General features: G+C 38.5%; 1 protein-coding gene across 5 annotated transcripts in view; it reads left to right on the plus strand.

Moving 5' to 3' along the window:
• The first annotated feature begins 2,679 nt into the window (after positions 1 to 2,679).
• The window catches only part of dclk1a (doublecortin-like kinase 1a), a 60,428-nt gene continuing 43,916 nt past the window's right edge, over positions 2,680 to 19,191 (plus strand). For 2 of the 5 annotated variants that reach the window (XM_015038932.1, XM_015038926.1), the window contains exons 1-3: positions 2,680 to 2,958; positions 3,459 to 3,851; positions 5,095 to 5,444. In XM_015038932.1, the coding sequence (XP_014894418.1) occupies positions 3,494 to 3,851; positions 5,095 to 5,444 (708 nt within the window). In that variant the 5' untranslated portion in view covers positions 2,680 to 2,958; positions 3,459 to 3,493. Of the gene's footprint in view, positions 2,959 to 3,282; positions 3,852 to 5,094; positions 5,445 to 19,191 lie in introns of those variants that run through there. The other 3 variants (XM_015038930.1, XM_015038929.1, XM_015038928.1) reach the window with 3 other exon arrangements.

A 19,191-nucleotide genomic window follows, 5' to 3' on the forward strand; every position in this document is an offset into this window, starting at 1 on the left:
ATAAATACATTTTGAATCTGATCTCTTTCACGCAGAAAACTGGGTGAAATGTGAGTATAAGGTTTGAAATGGTGAATTGAGCTGCTATGTGTTAGGAGCCTGCAGAGTTTGACATTTCTTTTACAATATTTTTTTAAACGCCACCTACGACACACATTACGTAAGCAGAACCGTATCCACCAATCACTCTGTGTAGTTGAGACACAGAGCAAGCAGTCGCCCCCATCCTACCCACTGACCATCTTTATACGTGTGGGTGTTAAGACAAAAAACAACTATCCCTGTGAGATGAAGTAGTGTTCTGTAAAACTGCCAGAAGCATTTTCACAACTTTGTGTTTGAGAAGAAGTGTGAGTGTGAGGGATCATTTCAATTTTTGCATTGAAATAAAACAGTGATACAGCAAAGGGCTAAATCAACTCATAATTATTGTATTTTGTTCTTCAAAAATGTATTTATTTATTAAACATTTTGATGTTTATTTTTAGCCAGAGATGTCAGATCTGAATTTTGAGTTATGACAGATAATTTTTACATTTGCTATGTTTTGACATTCCATTCAAGATCCATGGTGATTTTAGGAGTGGAAATGATAAACTTGTCTAGCGCTTTATCAAATCCAGAAGACCCCACAGCACTTCACACTACATTTTAGTCATTCATTCTCTTTCTCTTTCTTACTGTTTATTCACTGTCACATGCTGTTTTTATTTTGTTTTTTAATTATGTAAAGCACCTTGAAATGCCTTGCTGCTGAAATGTGCTATGCAAATAAAATTTGATAGATTGATTGATCCATTCAGACATTGATGATGGCAAGCTACTAGTAGCCACAGCTGCCCTGGGGCACCACCAGCACTCAAGGTGGGTGAAGAGTCTTGCCTAAGGACCGACTGGGATTGGAACTGACATGCTGTCATTTTTGGGATTATTTTTTTGTGTGTAATTCCTAAATAAGAACTAGACAACGTACATTTGTTAAAAGCAACCCTAAGTGATGTCACAAACCCAACACTGAAAACCATTTCATTAACTGTGCTCCATCTTTTGCCTTCGTTTTAAGTCAGTGTGCCCCATGCTGTGTGCGCCCTGCTTCTTCAGGATTAATTTAGACAGGAGCACCTTGTCGGGTCTCGGTTTGTGACGCACACTGTGTCCCTGTGAGTTTGTCCCCAAAAAGAGGAGACTGTACACGGTCTGTCACAGTCACACCAACAAATACATTTACGCACTACACGAGGGGGGAAGGAAAGAATCTCTATCAAAGAATTCCCAGGAGGTATAACTCAATCACACTACTTAAATAGCATGATTTATTTATTTATCTTATAAATATGAGGATGTATAATCAAGTTTTTTGAATAAACAGACTTGTGACCTTCATAAGAAAAATGACAAATGAGGACATCTGACTTCAGGTGTTCACAATTGTTTAAAGAAGCTTTTGAATGTAGGACTGGCTGCATCGTTTAGCCTTGTGGCACAGGTCTAGTGCAGCACACATACAGCATAGGGGTGTGACAGCATGGTTCATCAGGATGTTTGTCAGAATCCAGTGAATGAGCGAATCTCTGGAGGTTTTCATGTAGGTCAGTTGCTTCTATCTTTTCCTACTCAATGAGACTTTTCCTGCTATGTCAGGAAAAGATTAGATATGTCCTCTACATCGCTCAGCTCTGAGCTTTTTCCAAAAATGTTAGTGTTAAAGCAGTAACATGCTATCACGTCCAATCATTTCATATGGGAAACGAATCACATATAACCAACAGTATCTGGATTTGCACATCTACACAGTAAATGCATAAAACATAGAACAATTTTGGGCATTTAACAACAATATTTTGTCTATTGTTAGAAAACAATAGAAAACAATAAACAATGGATATATATTGTTCAAGTACAGACTAAATTCTAGCAACATTAGCAACTTTTTTTACTATCAGCATTTTACTGAAGATATTGGTTTAGTTGACTGTCATTCTTCTAGTCCATCAGAGGACTGATGTATGTGTGAAATAAATTAATATACATTTTTGTGGTTAAACAGCTAAAATGAAAGCTTTTTTAGAATAAAACATGGCAAGCTTCAATGTGTTTGTTCAAACCAAATTACACTTAAAAACTTGAGGTTTTAATATGTCCTTCATACTTAAATCTCATTGCTGCTGTGTCAAGACTTCAAGCTTGTCCTTAGGTTAAAAATCTTTCAGTGAGTTTGAATAAAATAATGCTACAGAAAGAGTGAGCCAGCAATGTAAAAAAAAAAAAAAAAAAAAAAAATCATTGCCAGTTATGCCAAAGTCTTGATGGCAGTTATTGCTGTCAAGGATGCCACAAGTTATTTAATTATTTTTTTCCCCTACATATTATTAGGTTGGATTTTAAAACTATTCACTTTATGAATGAGATCTTCCGTTGAAAACTGTATTTTGTAATTTATTTATTTCAAAACAATTTATTTGTTTAATTGAACACAGTTTTTGTCAGAGTATGCTTTATTTTGACTGAGAAAATAAGTGATGAGACTAACCCCCCCCCCCCCGGCGAGGCTGGCGAGGGGGACACGATCAGTTGCATCCCCTTCCACGAGTGTGAAGTGTGGGTTTGCATGGAAATAAGGGGGCGCGGGCGCCGAATGGAAATCACGACTGAGTGACGTGAAGATGTGGGAGTGGGGAGGAGAGAAAGAGAAAGAGAGAGGGGGTGGCTGGAGGAGAGAATGGGAGGGTAAGCAGCTGCTACCCAGTCAATTTTCAAACCAGTCGCTGCCTCTTGATTATACACACGTTTTGTGTCGCCTGGCGGAGCATATCAACCGGACAACAAAGGACACTCTGCCACCATCCTAACTGCGACAAGCCCACTGAACTCCAGTGTTTTCTTTTCGCATCTGCCTGGAAGTAGTGCATCAGTTCAGACTGGAGGTCACAGTGACAGAAGCGTTGATTGCTCGCGTTGGTAAGTCTGTCAGTGCGCGAAAAGTGATTGGTCGTTTATCTAAATTGACTTTTCCATACTTTGCTCCAAAGTTGTATAATCGTGACGTAAACATGCTGTTAGTTTTAATCGGTGCATGATGTTGTGGATAATGTGATTTAGGAGATGGATGAGGCTGATGTTTGTCCTGCTGAGCGCGCAGCTTCTGAGTATTTATTAATATTAATAAGTTAAATCGATTCGTGACTGTCGCTCTTCATCCAACTCAGACGCACCCTCAGACCCACGGGGATGGACGTCATGAAGCACCCTGTCCACTCCCCGCTTAACGGCACTTAATCCGTCATTAGGGGGTTATTTTGAGACAGAGCACCGGCGGCAGACACCGGCTGGCTGCTCAGTTCGCCTCTTCTGGCTTTATTTCGCACCTTTGTTGTTTGTTTTTATTTCCCCGATTTCCTCTGCAGTGAAAAGTTTTCATCACAGCCCTCTTCCCTCTCCCCTTTTTTGTTCCCCCCCAGACAGTACAGCCGTACTCGTCAGCTTAGGCAGCGAAATGGAGATGGAGCACTTCGACGATCGGGACAAAGGTCAGAGGCACGGCCGGTCCAACGCTAAGATGAACGGGGTGCCTAGCCCCACGCACAGCGCCCACTGCAGCCTGTACCGGACCAGGACCCTGAAGACTCTGAGTGCTGAGAAGAGGGCCAAGAAAGTTCGCTTCTACCGCAACGGGGACCGCTACTTCAACGGGATCGTGTACGCCATCTCCTCAGATAGGTTCCGGACCTTTGACGCGCTGCTGGCCGACCTGACCCGCTCTTTGTCTGACAACGTCAACTTGCCCCAGGGGGTCCGGACAATCTACACCCTGGATGGCAAGAAGATCGCTAGTATTGATCAGCTGGTAGAAGGTAACGATGTTTTATTGCACTTTCAGAGCCGGCATACGATTTAATAGGGCTCCCTAAACATAACAATCGTCTCAGATTTGAGCTTGATAAAGTGTTCTAGAATGTCAAAGTTCAGTTTCTGCGATGTTTCTTTTCTGATTGTCCTTGCCATTTTCAGTGGACAGCATTTCATTTAATTTGAATGGGACAAGGAGGAACCTTTTAGTGCTTATATTCTCTACAGAAAATATTATGTTAATTAATGAGACTTAATTAACTTAAAAATATTCATATAAATTGTTAATCGCTATCACTACTAATGGCTTCAATTACATGTATCAAACCGTAAAACATTTTTAGATGTAGTTTATTTATTTATTTAAATGAATAATTTAATAATAATTTTCTAAAATGTCATTTTAAGTTATATAAAATTCATAAAAAAGTCAAATTCCTATTAATGTGCTATGTGAAAAACGATACAGAGAACGTAAAGTTGCCTAATTCTTCATAAACTTGAATACAAATTACAAAAACAACAACACAAAAAACTTCTGAGCTCAAAAATGTGTGAGAATTCAGCAGCTCTTTCTCCAGGGCCTCAAGTTGTGTATGCCTCAGGATGGCTCTGCATCTGTTTGGGAGTCAGTTTTACACTAAATAATCTAAAACATCTCTCATTCTTTCTTAAGGAGCAAACTCTTCATGACTAGTGAGCCTCCACGAAATCTGATCTTGTCCAGCTCCCTTTTCTGATAAACTTTAGATGAGGCTAATGTAACGGGGACATTCACTTAGACACAAGCTTCAATGGGAATTTCACAGTATAAAAACCTGAGTAAAAATGCAGCTGTTTCACAGTATTGGAGCTATTACATAAAATAAAGAACTGACAGTGACTACATTTACTGGCTTATTGCAATATTAAACCATTTTGCTATTCTGCACACTACTGGGTCATTCTTTGTTGAAAATGTAGGATTTACCCAATGGTTATAAATTAGGCTTTTTTTGTGGGCTGTGCTCCATAAAAAATCTGTTAAAACCAAAGTGTGTCATGCATTTGATGCCCATATGTCCAAACAGATGTATCCTTTGTTTCATGTCAGATTAGTTCTCTCGGGATCATTTCAGGATAATTTCTCTCCCATGGCTGTCAGTGCTAAAATGTCAGGAGAAGTGAAATAAGAAGAGCTATCAGTTGTTGAAATTAAACTCACTTTTTCATGTTTCATCTTTTTCCAAATGTTTGTCTCTTTAACAGGTGAAAGCTACGTCTGCAGCTCCATTGAGGCCTACAAAAAGCTGGATTACACTAAAAACGTAAACCCCAACTGGTCAGTGAATGTCAAGGCCTCGTCCTCTTCATCACGTGGGCCTCCATCCCTGAGCTGTGCCACAGCTTGTGCCTCAGACGGCCGCGAAGGGAAGGACTTCATTCGTCCAAAGCTAGTAACGGTGGTTCGAAGTGGAGTTAAGCCTCGCAAAGCCGTGAGGATCTTGCTGAATAAGAAAACAGCCCACTCCTATGAGCAGGTTCTAACCGATATCACAGATGCCATCAAGCTCGACTCTGGGGTGGTGAAGAAAATCTACACGTTGGAGGGCAAACTGGTGAGTTTGTAGTATTAAAAGATTAATACACTAGCCCTAATATTTCTTGTGCTTTGCATGCAGGAGACATTTGCCTTTAAGCATCTCTTGCTAATACATATTGTTTAGTGAGATATATAATCTAGAGATAACAATGAACTGTGAACTTTTACTTTATTGTCCCTTGGAGGAATTGTTTTTCACATGTGTTTAACAGAGAAGGCAGTACAACTAGAAGTTCTTTGAGTAAATGGATGAAGTCCTGTTCTAGTGAAATTGTGGGAAAAGCTTGTGTTGGTGAGCTTTGTCTAGTTTACAATAAAGACCTTGTTGACAAAACAGCTGGTTAGCTTTTGCTGGTTGTTGGGCTGATGATGTCATGTGTGTAGAGAGTGTTTTCTAATAGACCAAGCACACAGCCCTGTGGTGCTCCAGTGTTGATGGACAGAGCAGGAGATGTGGTTGAATCCAGTTGTACTTCTTATAGTTAGTTCCTCCCTACCCTATAGCTGCCCATTGTAATTTGTGTGCAGGCTTTTCTGATATGAAGCACAAGTTGATAAGAGTCGAGTATAAAACAGTGGCGTAGTAGTCCATGACAGTTATTGTGTTTAATTATTTTTATTGTGTCAGAACGGAAAACATTTTCTGTTTGCAGCAGCATTAGTTCTAAGTGTTTGACAAACAGTTCATGGCATTAGTTTTTTTTATGACTTTAATATCTCTATTTTAACATTTTATGGAACTTTGCTTTGCTAATGTCTTTCTGCCATTCATTTGATGTATTTTAAAGCACTTGGTGATCTATAAATAAACTTGCCTCGTATTGAATAGGGACAGGATGGCTGTGTTGTGCTCTGAGTATTTTTAGAAAAGGTTTGCTGAGTGGTGAGCTGATGCTGTTGTTTTTGTAGAATGTATTTAGGAATGGATTAAACACAGACACTGTGGTGCTCTGGAGCTGATGGTGAAGGCAGCGGACGGGGTTGAGCACATCCACACTTCTTGCTGTCTGTTGCTCAGGAAATTGTGTAAAACATTAATCAAACGCATGGGGATGATAAGGTGGTACAGCTTCTGGAAATACCAGTTGCTACTGAGTTGAGTTAAAGGCAAGACAGAAGTCCAAAAGATGTATTCAGGAGAAATTCTATTTGAATTATTCACCTTTGTGCTCTTTTAAATTTTGGAGGCATCATTGGTTTGCTGTTTGAACTGACAATGGGGCTGAAACAAGGCAAAGTTTTTAAACTGCTGTTTGATTCTTCATCGGAGGTTGTTGCATATCTTATCTGCAGAAAGAGTTAGTCCACTGGCTGCTGCTTGAAGAGTGGAATTAGGACTTCAGAATGTCTAAATATTAATGAGTACTCTTTCATTTTTCATTCCACACCTCCAATTTTATGGGTACATCTAAATTTACAGTCAGAGCTGTGAACAGAACGAGTGACGCAGAGGTCAAGAGGAGATAATGTTGAAAGAAATCATGAATGGAGTCGCTCACACGCTGCAACGATGTGTGGTGTGTGCAGATCATTGTCTCTAAACACAAGAATAAATCGGCGTCAAAAAAACAGTCCACCCACCAGTCCAGCTCCTACTCTCTCAGAACGATGCACGTTTTCCTTACTGCATTGCTAAAATGAGAACTAGGTCTGCACTGCAGCTGAATCATGTCAAACAAGCCTTCTTCCAGGCACATGTTGATGTTTGTGTGTATTCATAAGCAAAGGAAGAACACGCTGTCTCCCCCAGCATGTTGGCGTTTTATTCTTTCATATTTTTTTCCTGTTTGGATTCATGCCACCTGTCTCATGAATCACCTTTTTTTTTCTCTGTATTTTTGTCTGCTCCCCATTTCTCTGTCTGCCTCTTTTTGTGATGCTGCAGCTCCAAGTTACTGAATTTAATGACACTGAGCTGCTGTCATCCTGTCAGCAGCATTATTCTTGAAACAGATTGTGTTGGGCTTCTTGACATTTTGTGTTGTATGGCAAGAATTGCGTTGTAAATGACCAATTAGTGAATCATGCTCACAGAAACGCTCTTTGCTCTAGGATCTTTTTATGCTCAGTGACGCTTTTAGTAAGCTCTTACTTTCATGTCATTTCATCTCTGTCTGTTTAATGTTACACTGTTAGCTCAGCAGGATCCTGACTCCAATTAGATTCTAGTACCAGCCAATGAAATCTGAGGATCAGGTTTTCCTAGAGAAACCTTCTGTTGGGGATTAAACTCACTGCATTTGCATAATACCCACTAACGAGCAGTTTTCTTGGAGATTACACAATAAGTACTACTGTTGCTCTGTTCATCCCTCTGCGATGGGAAATGAGGCTGTTTTGGTGTGCTATTTTTAGACATGGTATTGATTGAACATGTAGGCATGGTAACACACTCACTGCTAAATTGGCAGGGCTGGGCTGAGTGCAAATCCAGCTCCTCATTTTTATCTTTCCTTCTATGTTTGGCCTCTGGTTGGTGCGTGACGTAGTTTGGAAAACTGGAAAGTGGGCTGTGGGAGACAAAATGAAATACGGGATTTGAATTGATGAATGAACTGTTCCAGAGCTTATTTCCAAGTAATTTGTCTACACAAGAAAATCTTGCAGAAGACCTGAGTACTATAGAGTACCTGGGTACTCTATAGTGTAATTTGAGTACACTATAGAGTACTGAGTACTCTATAGTGTAATTTTGTATGCATGCTAGTCAAGTATAAGTATCAGGATGACTTTGCTTTAGAAGCTAAATGAAATGTTTGTCTAGGTTTGTGCAACCAGAAGCATATTTATGAGGATGTGTTTCTCTATGTATGGACTTCTTTCATGAGCTGAACCACATCAGTCAGTGAGCTTGCACAAAAGTAGGTTTCTGGGCCTGTCTGCCAGTAATGTCGAGTCCCAACAGAACTGCAAAGGAGCTTGAGCCTCTTACTTTCATTAACCCTGTAATGAGGCCAGAAACAGAGGGCGTCAGGTTTGCATGCACTCTATTATACAGGGATTGTTAGATGTGTTTTGGCTGCGGTGCACTTTTCAGGTATATTTTTCTATTTGTTTAAAGTTTATGTTCTTCATTATTATTTCATGTGCAATCATTCTGTCAGTGGCATTTATTAAGCCTTGTTGTTAAGATTGTAGAGTGGCAAAACAATAAATCACTTACAGTGGCTCTATGACATGAAGCTATGACCATATTCACAGTTTCCTTATAATAAAATCTTTATAATTACTGTGATGTTGTAAGATCTTGTTGCTTTATTTTTTTTTACATTATATTTGATGATAAGATATGTTTTATGGTGCTTCAAGTGTTCAAACTCCCTTAAACGTTTTCTAACATTTTCATGTTACAACCTTAAAGGTATTTTTTATTCACGTTAAAATCTCAAAAGTGACTTTAAGTGGAATTTGCAACTGGATACTTTCACATGTCACCAAATTAATAAATAGCTCACCATATATGTAAGCAAATATGGAGACCTTAGAACATGCCTGAGAGATCAGGAATAATGTGGAGAAGCACAAAGTAGATTTGGGCAGAAAATAATATCCACAACTCTGAACATCTCCAGTAAAATGATCACCGATGCCATACAGCTAGAGCCACAATGGGCAATTTCTGTCCAACCTGACAGAATTTTAGCTATTTTGCAAAGAAGAATGGGCAAAAATCTCAGTTTCTACATGTGTGAAGCCAGTGGAGACATACCCTAAAAACTTATGACTGCTATTGTTTAAAAACGTGGTTCTAAAAAGTACTGACATAGCAAGGGCAGAATGCAAAGGCACATCACAGCTTTTAGGTTTCTCTTATTTCCTTTGTGCTTCAGAATATGTTATATTTTGTGTCGGTTCACAACATGCAATCCCAACAAAATATATAATGTTTGTAGTTGTAGCCTGAAAACATCTGAACAAGTTCAAGGGGGTGTGAATACTTTTGTTCGGCACTATGTAACACAAAGGGAGTGAGTCTCTGTGAGTATCTGATACACTGTGCCACCTCCTCTGCTGTGAGCTCTTACTCCTGTGATCATTTGGATATCTGTGTGTAATACGAGAATCTTGCTTCAGGAGCCTAGATCAGATTCCACCATCCGGTTTAGATTCTTCCCCTTTCTTTTTGTGTAAGCACAACCTAACTATTTTGAGCTTTGTTTTGCTAGTTTTTCTGAAAATTTGATCTAGTTGCTAAGGAACTGGTTTACATGCTGTCGAATTATCACAGGAGCACACCGGCATGATGTAGTCTGCACAGACCGATCATGACAATAGACGACCCGTAAGTGGCTTAGGACACGGACATGGCCGGCGTATTAATACTTCTTAGCTCTGTTTACACACACAGGCACTATGGCAGACCCCACCTGCTGCCTCTGCCAGCATTCGTGTGCCTCATGCATATTCAATGTGTAACACACACCTTTCACTGCATTCATTTAGATTTTGCCAAAAGAAGCATGAAGTGATACCATAGCTTTATCTCCAGCACATCTTAGCCAACTGGGCTGTTTTCTTCCTTATTGAATAAAGAAAAACAAAAAACATACAAATGCAAATTCATACAAATGCAAATAAATATGCCTGCGTTCCTTAATAGTTTAAGGGATTAATTACTGGATTTTTTCTATGATAAATGTATGTGATCATAAAAAGGCAGAATACATTGTGGAGAAACAAAATGTCTTGGAACAAAGTCTACTGGTTCAGATTTTAGGAGTGTTGATCAGTCACAACTTAGTTCACTTTGAGTACATTTGAGTACTGTTTGTCCAACTTGTCCATTGGTAACTTCTACCTACACAAGCCTTAATAACTTTTTAGAATTTGAATCGATTTGATTATTCCTCAAATGCACACTGTAATTTTAATATAACCAATTTTTTGGATCTTGTGTTAATTGGCAATGCTAAATGCTGACACTAATGCACTGACTATGCTGGCCATGTTAATTCTTCATATGATTTAAAGAGTTCACTCCTATTACCAAGGATACAGTTCTGCTATGTATTTTCCTGCACATTAAATGACCCAGTTTTAATGCAGGTGTCATGTGGGGGAGAAATGAGGAAGAGCAACTTGTTCACAATCTGCAGTGCAGCTTTCACGTCTTAAACTGCATTGCTGGCACCATTCTCTCCTTGCTGGCAAGGCCATGCAGCTTTTATTTCCCTCCTCTGGTTTCTTTGCATTCTGACAGTTTTTAATCTCATGTTAAGATTTTTCCTCTATGGAAAGAATGTTATTTTGGCATCTCCCTCTGCTGTCCGTGCATCATCTTTAAATGCTAAACAAATTACATTGCAAACCTTCATATTACATCAGAATTATGTGAAAATTATCTCACCCTCATGTCTAAGCATTTATCTGCTTTTCATCCTCAGTTTTTTAGGCTTGTCGGTGTCACGGTTCTGCTTTGCATGAGTGGGAAAAGTGCATCTGCTCTTTCAGATCTGCTGAATCACAGCCACTCATCGTAGTGCATGTGTGTGAGGGGGTGTGTAGGTATTTCTCTGTGAGTATGAGCAGGTATGTAATGTATCAGCACTGCTCTAAGTGCAAGTTGACAGAGTTTGAAAAAATGTTTTTTTTTTTGAAGAGTCTTGGGAGAATACTGCTGCTTTTGTTAGTAAACAAGTTATTTTGAGCATCTTTTTTTCAGCAAAGTTGATTTCATGTTTGCCTTTCTCTCTGACTCAGTGACTGAGCTTTTTGTGTGTGTCTCTGTCTGCCTGTGAAGAGTCACTGTGGCAGATTGGAGCTCTGGTCGTACAGTCGGAGGATCTGTTGCCAAGCTAGGATCGATGGCAGACGTTTGTAGCACCGGCAGACTGTGGAGAACTCAGTCACATCGCAAGTTCAGATGCACACACATACACACACACAGTCTCAGTGTATTTGTATGGTAGAAAGCTGTGTTCCAGCTCTATGCTGTTAGTTGCATAAAGAACACGTAGACATCTCTGAGCTGTCAGACTGAACTGAATAATGCTCTCTCCCTCTGAAAATTAAAGATTAATACAATAACCATAACCTATTAGTAACAATGCGTCACCACAGTTGGCTGCAGCCTAATTAACCAGTTAACGTCAGACGTGTTTTACTCTATAAAGAAGAAAACGGCAAAAACTGATTATTACTGATTGTTGGATCTGTGAGGAAAAAAAAACACCAAAACATTTGAAATCTGCTACTAGGCAATTTTATATTTATTCCCTTTCTCTTTAGGTCTGTGTATAAAAACTTAGTATGTATAAATGTTATAGATAATACATTAACCAGATTATTGAGTCAATAAATATTGAAACATGATATCTTTTTTTGTTTACTGTAAAATTGCAGTCACATTTTTATCACAATTTTCCCACAACAAAGCATCACTCTTAATGAAAAAAAAAAAAACCTACACAGTTTAAGATGAAATCTGGACATAGCCTAATCAGTTTCCAGTCTGAAACTGCAGCAGAAACCGAAACTCAGGGCTTCTCGTCCAACATCAGCATCTGATCTCACAAATACACTTTTGAACAAAATGTACAAATAATCCCATATCTTCATCCTTAAACCTTCAAGACAGCAATCCTAGAAAAGCTGGAGCTGATATAACAGCAAAGTTTGGGCCATCTTTGTATCAAACACTGTTTGTGTATAGATGGACACGCAAATAATTAATATTTTTCCAGTGTGTTGTAGGTATTTGCATGCAAAGTATGATTTCCTGTCATCCACTGCAATATTAGTTGTTTATATTATGGATGTTGGAAAATACTTTTATAATGTGTAATTCTTTGTTACTAGATTCTAAGGGTCAGGAATTCTCACTTTGCATGCCAGTAACATATTCAACCTGTTGGATTGAGTTTCATTGTAGTTGATGCTCACATCTGACCCCTAAAATGCTGAAGGTCACACAGAAGTGGGGAAAAAGTGGCTTTGTTCTTACTGATGATGTCAATATGTAACTATAATATTTCTGACATTGCTTTTTAAAATTTTGAAAAAAATAAATAAATAAAAACTGCACTTTTCTTAAACTAATAGATGGCTTTACTGGCACTATCTCCTTTTTCATATAAGGGATGAATATGTTGGTTTGTTGCAGACAGATAGAGCTTAAAGAAGTAGTGCGAAATAATTGGTGGAGAAAACTGGTAATAGGCTGACAGGACTTGCAGCCGAAATGTATAGAAGGCAGCAAAGATAATTGTTCGAAGCATAAGATGAAGTCATATTCAGGTTGTGTGTCCTTGAGAAAGCAGTAGGACTTTAGTTTCCTTCTTTTTTTTTTTTTTTTTTTTTTTAATCGGAGCTGCCAAAAGATGTGTTTTAACACATGGAGGGTGGGGAGATGCTGTCACATTTAATAAAGAAAAAAATTCACAGCTTCATCAGAAACTTTTCCTCTCCCTCCCACCATGTGGTGAACAGAAGTGGTTACATAAGGTGTTATGCAACAGAGCAGCCAGCCTGGCAGGCATCTGCTGGTTTGAGGTGAACACAGTTAACTGGCCTCATGTCACCGCTCCTGTTTGTCTTTCTCACTCTCCCTGACCTCTACTGCTTCCCGAAATTAATCATTTCTCATTTTGTGGCAGGTGTCCGATGAAACGTGACCATTCAGTCTGGGCTCTGCTAATTAAACAGCAGTGATGTGTTAATTTGGCTTCTGATGTGCTTTGTTCTCGCCTCCTACCTTTGTGAAATTGAGTTTTAGCCAGTCTTCCCTTTTTCAGATGACAGATGATCTTGACCCTAAAATATCAATCAAATGTTCCCTGTTCTGTGTTTTCTACACAAAACAAGGCAGAACAAAGACTGTGAAAATAAACTCTCAAAATGAGAAAACAACTGAACTAGAACTAATGGCCTTGAACAAAGGGGAAAATTAAATTTATGAAGCAAAGACTTTAAAATATATACATTTTCTTTGATAAGCATGAAAGAATTATGAAAAAACAATGATAGATGGATAGATAGACAGGTAGATGCTGGCCCTTTTAGCTTGCAACTGTGATTCCAGGACCATGGAGAGCTCCACTGATCTAAGCTTCTTTGGCAGAACACAGCAGCAGCTCATCCCTCCAAACTGTGGTATTTCTGTGGGCTGGATTACGCTGCCCTCACCGTGTCCTCTGTATAAACTGTAAGTCTATTGTGGTGGAAGAACATTGGAGGTTGAGTTCTAGCTTTGCAGCAACCTGCTAGATTCTGCTTCAAACAGATTATGCAGGAATTCTGCTGAAATGGTCCTTTTTTTTCTATTATATTAATTCTCTAACAAGTAACATATCAAAGAACTTATCCTTGAAATGTCAGCACTCCATATTTAAGTATAATGTAAGAGACACGATGACCCCGAAGCTCAAAATTAAACAAAAGCTGCAAGGACACAATTAAACCTTTTATAGAACAAGTTTACAGTCACAGTTTTGGTAAATCTTAGACTGAAAAAACATAATTTCACAATAAGACTTTTATTTTTGGTTGTTTTATGTGTTATTTCAGAGTTTGGTTTAGTTGTCTTTACATTTATTGTTTTGCTATCGTGAGACTGTCAGAAGTGCTAACGTAAAACCTGAGGAGCTGGTAAATGACTCCTCAGTAAGACCTGCCATACGACTCGCAAGACAAGAATAGCTGATGTAAATGTGCAGAACAAGAAGCGCTGTCACTAATCATTTGTTCTTAGCTGCTGATTTGCTGGAACTGCAACTGAGCAAGACAGTCTGTCTCAGAGATGTAGATCACTGTGTGGCTCCGACATGAGCTGCGCGTGAATCTAGCAGTGGTGTTTAATTAAAAAAATAAAAAATAAACAAGTGTAAAATATAAACTGTATCTGGCAAACTAAGCAAATAGAGCAAACCACTATGGCTTCTGAAAGTTAAACCTCTGATTCAAGTCTTAAGTCTTCTACATCCAGAACACAGGATTGACTTCTATTTTCCTCCATCCATTTTCAAATGAAACACGACCCACTGTCCTGTCCCTCCCAAAGAAAAGCCTCCCGAGTCCCCACACCATGATGCTGCCACCGTCATGTTTCACACTGGCGATGACATTATCAGAGTGACATGCAGTTATAGTTTTCTGTAGATGTTCTAAGTTGTAAGTTAAAAATGGTTATTTTCTCGTAGGTTTGTTTTTAAATGTTTTTCTTCTTTCAGAAAGTGAGTGTGACTCACACATGTTGACTCCACTCATTCAATAGGTGATTACTTACAATTGATTGCACTGAATTTTGTTTAAGTGTATCAGCGTAAAAGGGACTCAAAATGAATGCCACACGTTTCAGATTTTGATAGTGGAAATGTTTGAATATCATGCATCATTTTCTTTCCACCACTCTAATATGCATAAGTTTATATTGGTCAGTCGAATAAAATCAAAGGGTGTGAATACTTTTACATGGTGCTGTACTTTATGCCCACACATTTTTCTTTAAACAAGATGAGATATAGTGGTGCTTACTTAGTTCACAGTTTAAAGCATTTTATTTTTCATCTGCTTTTGCTCAGTCACTGGATCTGCATGTTATTCATAGTGAATATGTTTAAAATACATTCCTCCTTCCCACATCCTTTTATCAGCACTGCTCTGTGTTTCAAGACTATCTTTAATCTTTTGTAACCTGATAAAAAAAAAAAAAAAGTCACTTAATACCAGAAATTCAGTCCGTGGACTCTTTTGGTTCTGGTAAATTGTTGTTGCCTTCCATGTCTTATAGTTAAACAGCGCCACCATGTGGTGTTATTTGTTTGTCCAGCTGTGGTAATGATTTCTGTAATTGTTCAGCAAATTCTATTTTTTGCAGCACTAGAGTTGCTAAACAAGCTAGATAACTAGTTATCAACTGTTTATTAAAACGTACATTATTTGTGTGTTTTTGTTTGTTTAGTAGACGAAACCAAGTAGCAGAAACAGAAGAGAGAACTAACAGAATTGTAGTTTTGTGATTTGGACACTAGGTGGCACACTGATAACATCAAAAACGACTAGCATTCATTATTTCTGCAAATGGCCTTTTATGAAAAAGGTGATGACTACAGTTTTGCAATATCACACTTCACTTGTTCTGTCTTGTTCTGGGTTTCTATGCATTTTTTTATATTGTTGCCATTTAAATTTATGTATAGAGTGTAAACTGTGGAGTCAGTCGTGTGTAATGGACAGCACAGGGAAAGAGACTGGTTATGAAATTACCCCTCTTCACACCACTCTGCCCCTGTTTTTTGTTCTGTTTATTTCATCCTGTCCTTGTTCCTGAAAGTGGCACATGTTGTGTAACTCCACTACTTCTATGTAGGAACAGAGAACCAGATACATCAAAGCTGCTTGTTTTGTCATCTAGCACAATGAGGGGCTCAGAACTGCAGTCAGAAACAGATCTCCCCTGTTGTGTTTTTTTTTCTCCTTCTTCCTCCATTTTTCTTGTTCTGTATTTGCTTTTGGTTTAACTCTGGGAAGTTGGAGATTTGATTTCTCTCTCCACTTTTATTTGATATGTTTCCCTCTGCTCTCCTTCATTGGCTGTGCTTTCTTGTGAGCACAACGGTTTAAAAAAAGAGGTATTGCATAAGTGTTTCAGCATAACCAGGCCATGCGAAGCATGGATGCGTTCATGTGGGGAATTTTATGAATGGCATAGTTCTGCTGGGAACAATACTCAGAGTAGCTAAAATATGAATGATGGCACTCTATTATCTCTGCCTGCACATTGTGCAACAAAGTGGCACATGGCCTGCATGCATCTATGGCCAAAGGACATTACTGCCATGGAAACCATATTTTTTCACACCCCTCTCAGTTACTCAGTTTGTGCTCCTGTCCTGCTCATCAGCTTAAAGGTGTCACCATAGATAGCTTTTCTTCTTCTTCTGAACTCTGCTTTATATTGCCATCCTACTACTAATGTTTTTTAACGCTGCCAGGAGCTGATTAAATTTATCCTGAGGGGTAAATAATTTAATTAGAATACAAATAATGCACTGATCTAATCAACTAATTGGAGTTCATTTTTAAATGGTGTGAGCAACATTTAGCTGTTTTTATTTCTTGAACATGGTATCTGTTTTATTTAAAAGGATATTTACTGACATATCTTTACACAAATAACTTTAAACCATTCAATAATAATAATAATAATAATAATAATAATAAAATAGGTACAAAGAAAATGTCAGAAATAACCAAAGTAAATACAGTTATCACAGCTAATCTGGCCTTATGTGAAAAGTAAATGTCCCCCTAAACTTCAAAAGTATTTATGCCACCCTGGATGAAACAGCTATTGTCAGGTATTTGCACATCTTTGACATCACTGTGGAGGAATTTTGACTAACTATTCTTTTCTGAATTGCTTGAATTCATCCAGACTATAGGATTTTCCTTGAGCTGTCAGTTTAAGATCAAATTGCAGCAATCTAATCAGAATTAGATTTGGACTTTATCTAGGGATCTCCAAAATGAAACTTTTGACCTAGTAGATATGTTTTTAATGTGGATTTACAGTAATAGGCTAAATAATGGTAGGGAAGGCTCACCACTGCCACCATGCTGATAGATTTCACTGACTTTGTTTCATAACTGTTCTTGGATTTCTTTAAATCTGGGTGTGTGTAGGTGTAGGTTTTTGAGATCTTTTAGCTTTCTTCATGCTGCCGGACGGTTCTGATTAAGTGATTTTTTTTTTTTTTGATCTATAGGTTTTTAATCAGGCCTGGCTGTGGCTTGAGAAAATGATTATTCAAATTGTGAACACTCTGTCAACGCACTTTATATACCCTTTGTACAGCCATGTTATATAACAGCTTTATATAGAGGAAGGATCTATGCTTTAAAAAAATCTAAGAAAGTGAAAAAACTGCAAAGAAATGAAATTGTTTGAACAACAACATTAATCTGATAGTCGTTGGATCTTTATTTCCTGTTCTATGGGTCCAAGAAATGCTATAGTTCATAGGAAATGAATAGAACGCTGAAATAATACAACATATTACCTAAGAAGCATATCTGTCTGAAAGTTTTTCATCAGTAGTGGCACTTTTGGGAAACATTAGCAGCGTCAGAGTCTGTATCATTGTTATGTTTTTGGGAAGTGGAGACGCTCGGCCCTGAAATCATCAGAGCGCTGTCAGGGGACATCAGGGAACAAAGCAATATGCAATCTGTTATGAAACAAGAGTGTAATTTCCTTTCATGTTTACTTGTGCAGAAGCGCTCATCCTCATTCTGTCTGAGGCCGAATGCATGAACACACTCGGAAATACACACACACACGCGGTGCCGGATTTGAAAAGTTATTGGGAAATAATGCATGCTCAGCAGACAGTTTGTGTCAGAGTGTTTGATTTAAAGCTCCTTCCTCACTCATGTCTCACTCATGCCTTGTTTAAGGGATAAAACAGTCTCCCTATATTCTCATACTCATCACATACCATCAAACATTCCTTTAACAGGCTCCTTTCTCCTGTCTATGCAGTACTTTGCCAGTGATGCCGTTACATAAGCTTTGACTTCTTTTGGGGGCTCTAGTTTGCGGGCAGATGGGAATCTAAATAGATCCTTGGATATTAATTGCTCTGAAAATGTAATAGCAGTTGTTTTGTGTTTATGTGTTTTCTCCCGGCGGTGCCACACATCCGGTACGGCTCAAGCTGTAATAGCTCTTAATAGGTTTTGTGGCGAGAAATTTGTCATGGCAGATGAACTGTTGCCATCTCATAAAGAGTGTTTCTGACTGTAATGTTGCCAATGCATGAGATATAATTTAGAATATTGGTGGCTTGAGGCTCAAATGTGATGGTTGACCTGAAGTGTGTAATTAACTCAGTTGAGTAAATCATTCAGAGTTTAGATCAGTTTCATACTCTGCCCTTTTCAGATTGATTCCTCTCATTCTAACTCTTCAACCGCAACACAAGAATGTGTTTGGAAATTAAAAAGCCGCAAAATCCATCTAGTAATGATCAGCTGGGTATGTTTATTGTAGCAGCTTGCAAATATTGTGCATAATAACATTTATTCATCATATACTACATTAATAAACCCTTCTTTCCAGAGGAGGTTCCTATGATTTGTAAGTTTGCATTTAAATGGATGCTGTCAGCTGGCATAAACTGCACAGTATGGAGTCTGTCAAAGAGCGACAGTGAGTCATTAAGACTGAGTCAGATGTGGATTTAGTCACTTATGTTCCTATTAGTCAGTGATCTGGTTATTTTAATATCCTCTCTCCTGGAAGTCCATTATGTTTACTCGCATTATATATTTTTTTCTCATGTTATTTATTTATTCCTATTTATAGGATGCAAGAATTATGGGAAGAGAACCTCCCACTTGCTTCTCTGGGTGTCTGGTTTACACGCCGCTGCACATCAGCAAATTGCAACTTAGCAAGGTCTTATTATAGTTACCAACAGGCTGATAAACAGCGAAGAACTGCTGTGTGTGCTGACAACAAACACAAACAGACACCCTGGGCGATCTTTGTCCGTCTCCTGAAGCTTGGTTAATTTGATGTTTCCACCAAAACATAAATAGTCCAGTTTTTGCTTGAAGAAATTGAATTTGGACCATTATTTTAAAATTTGTGAGGCCTTGTAGAGTCTACATGTGTCAAACTCAAGGCCCGCGGGCCACATGTGGCCCGTCATGTCATTTTATGTGGCCCCCCCAGCATTTTATAGGCCAATGATTGACTTAAAATAGATTTTGAGCACAAATTGACTACAAACTACATTTCAACCAAAGGTTTGTAATGC

The sequence above is a fragment of the Poecilia latipinna genome, unplaced genomic scaffold (genome assembly GCF_001443285.1).
Source record: "Poecilia latipinna isolate Pla-1442-1.1 unplaced genomic scaffold, P_latipinna-1.0 Scaffold457, whole genome shotgun sequence".
Classification (NCBI taxonomy): Eukaryota; Metazoa; Chordata; class Actinopteri; order Cyprinodontiformes; family Poeciliidae; genus Poecilia; species Poecilia latipinna.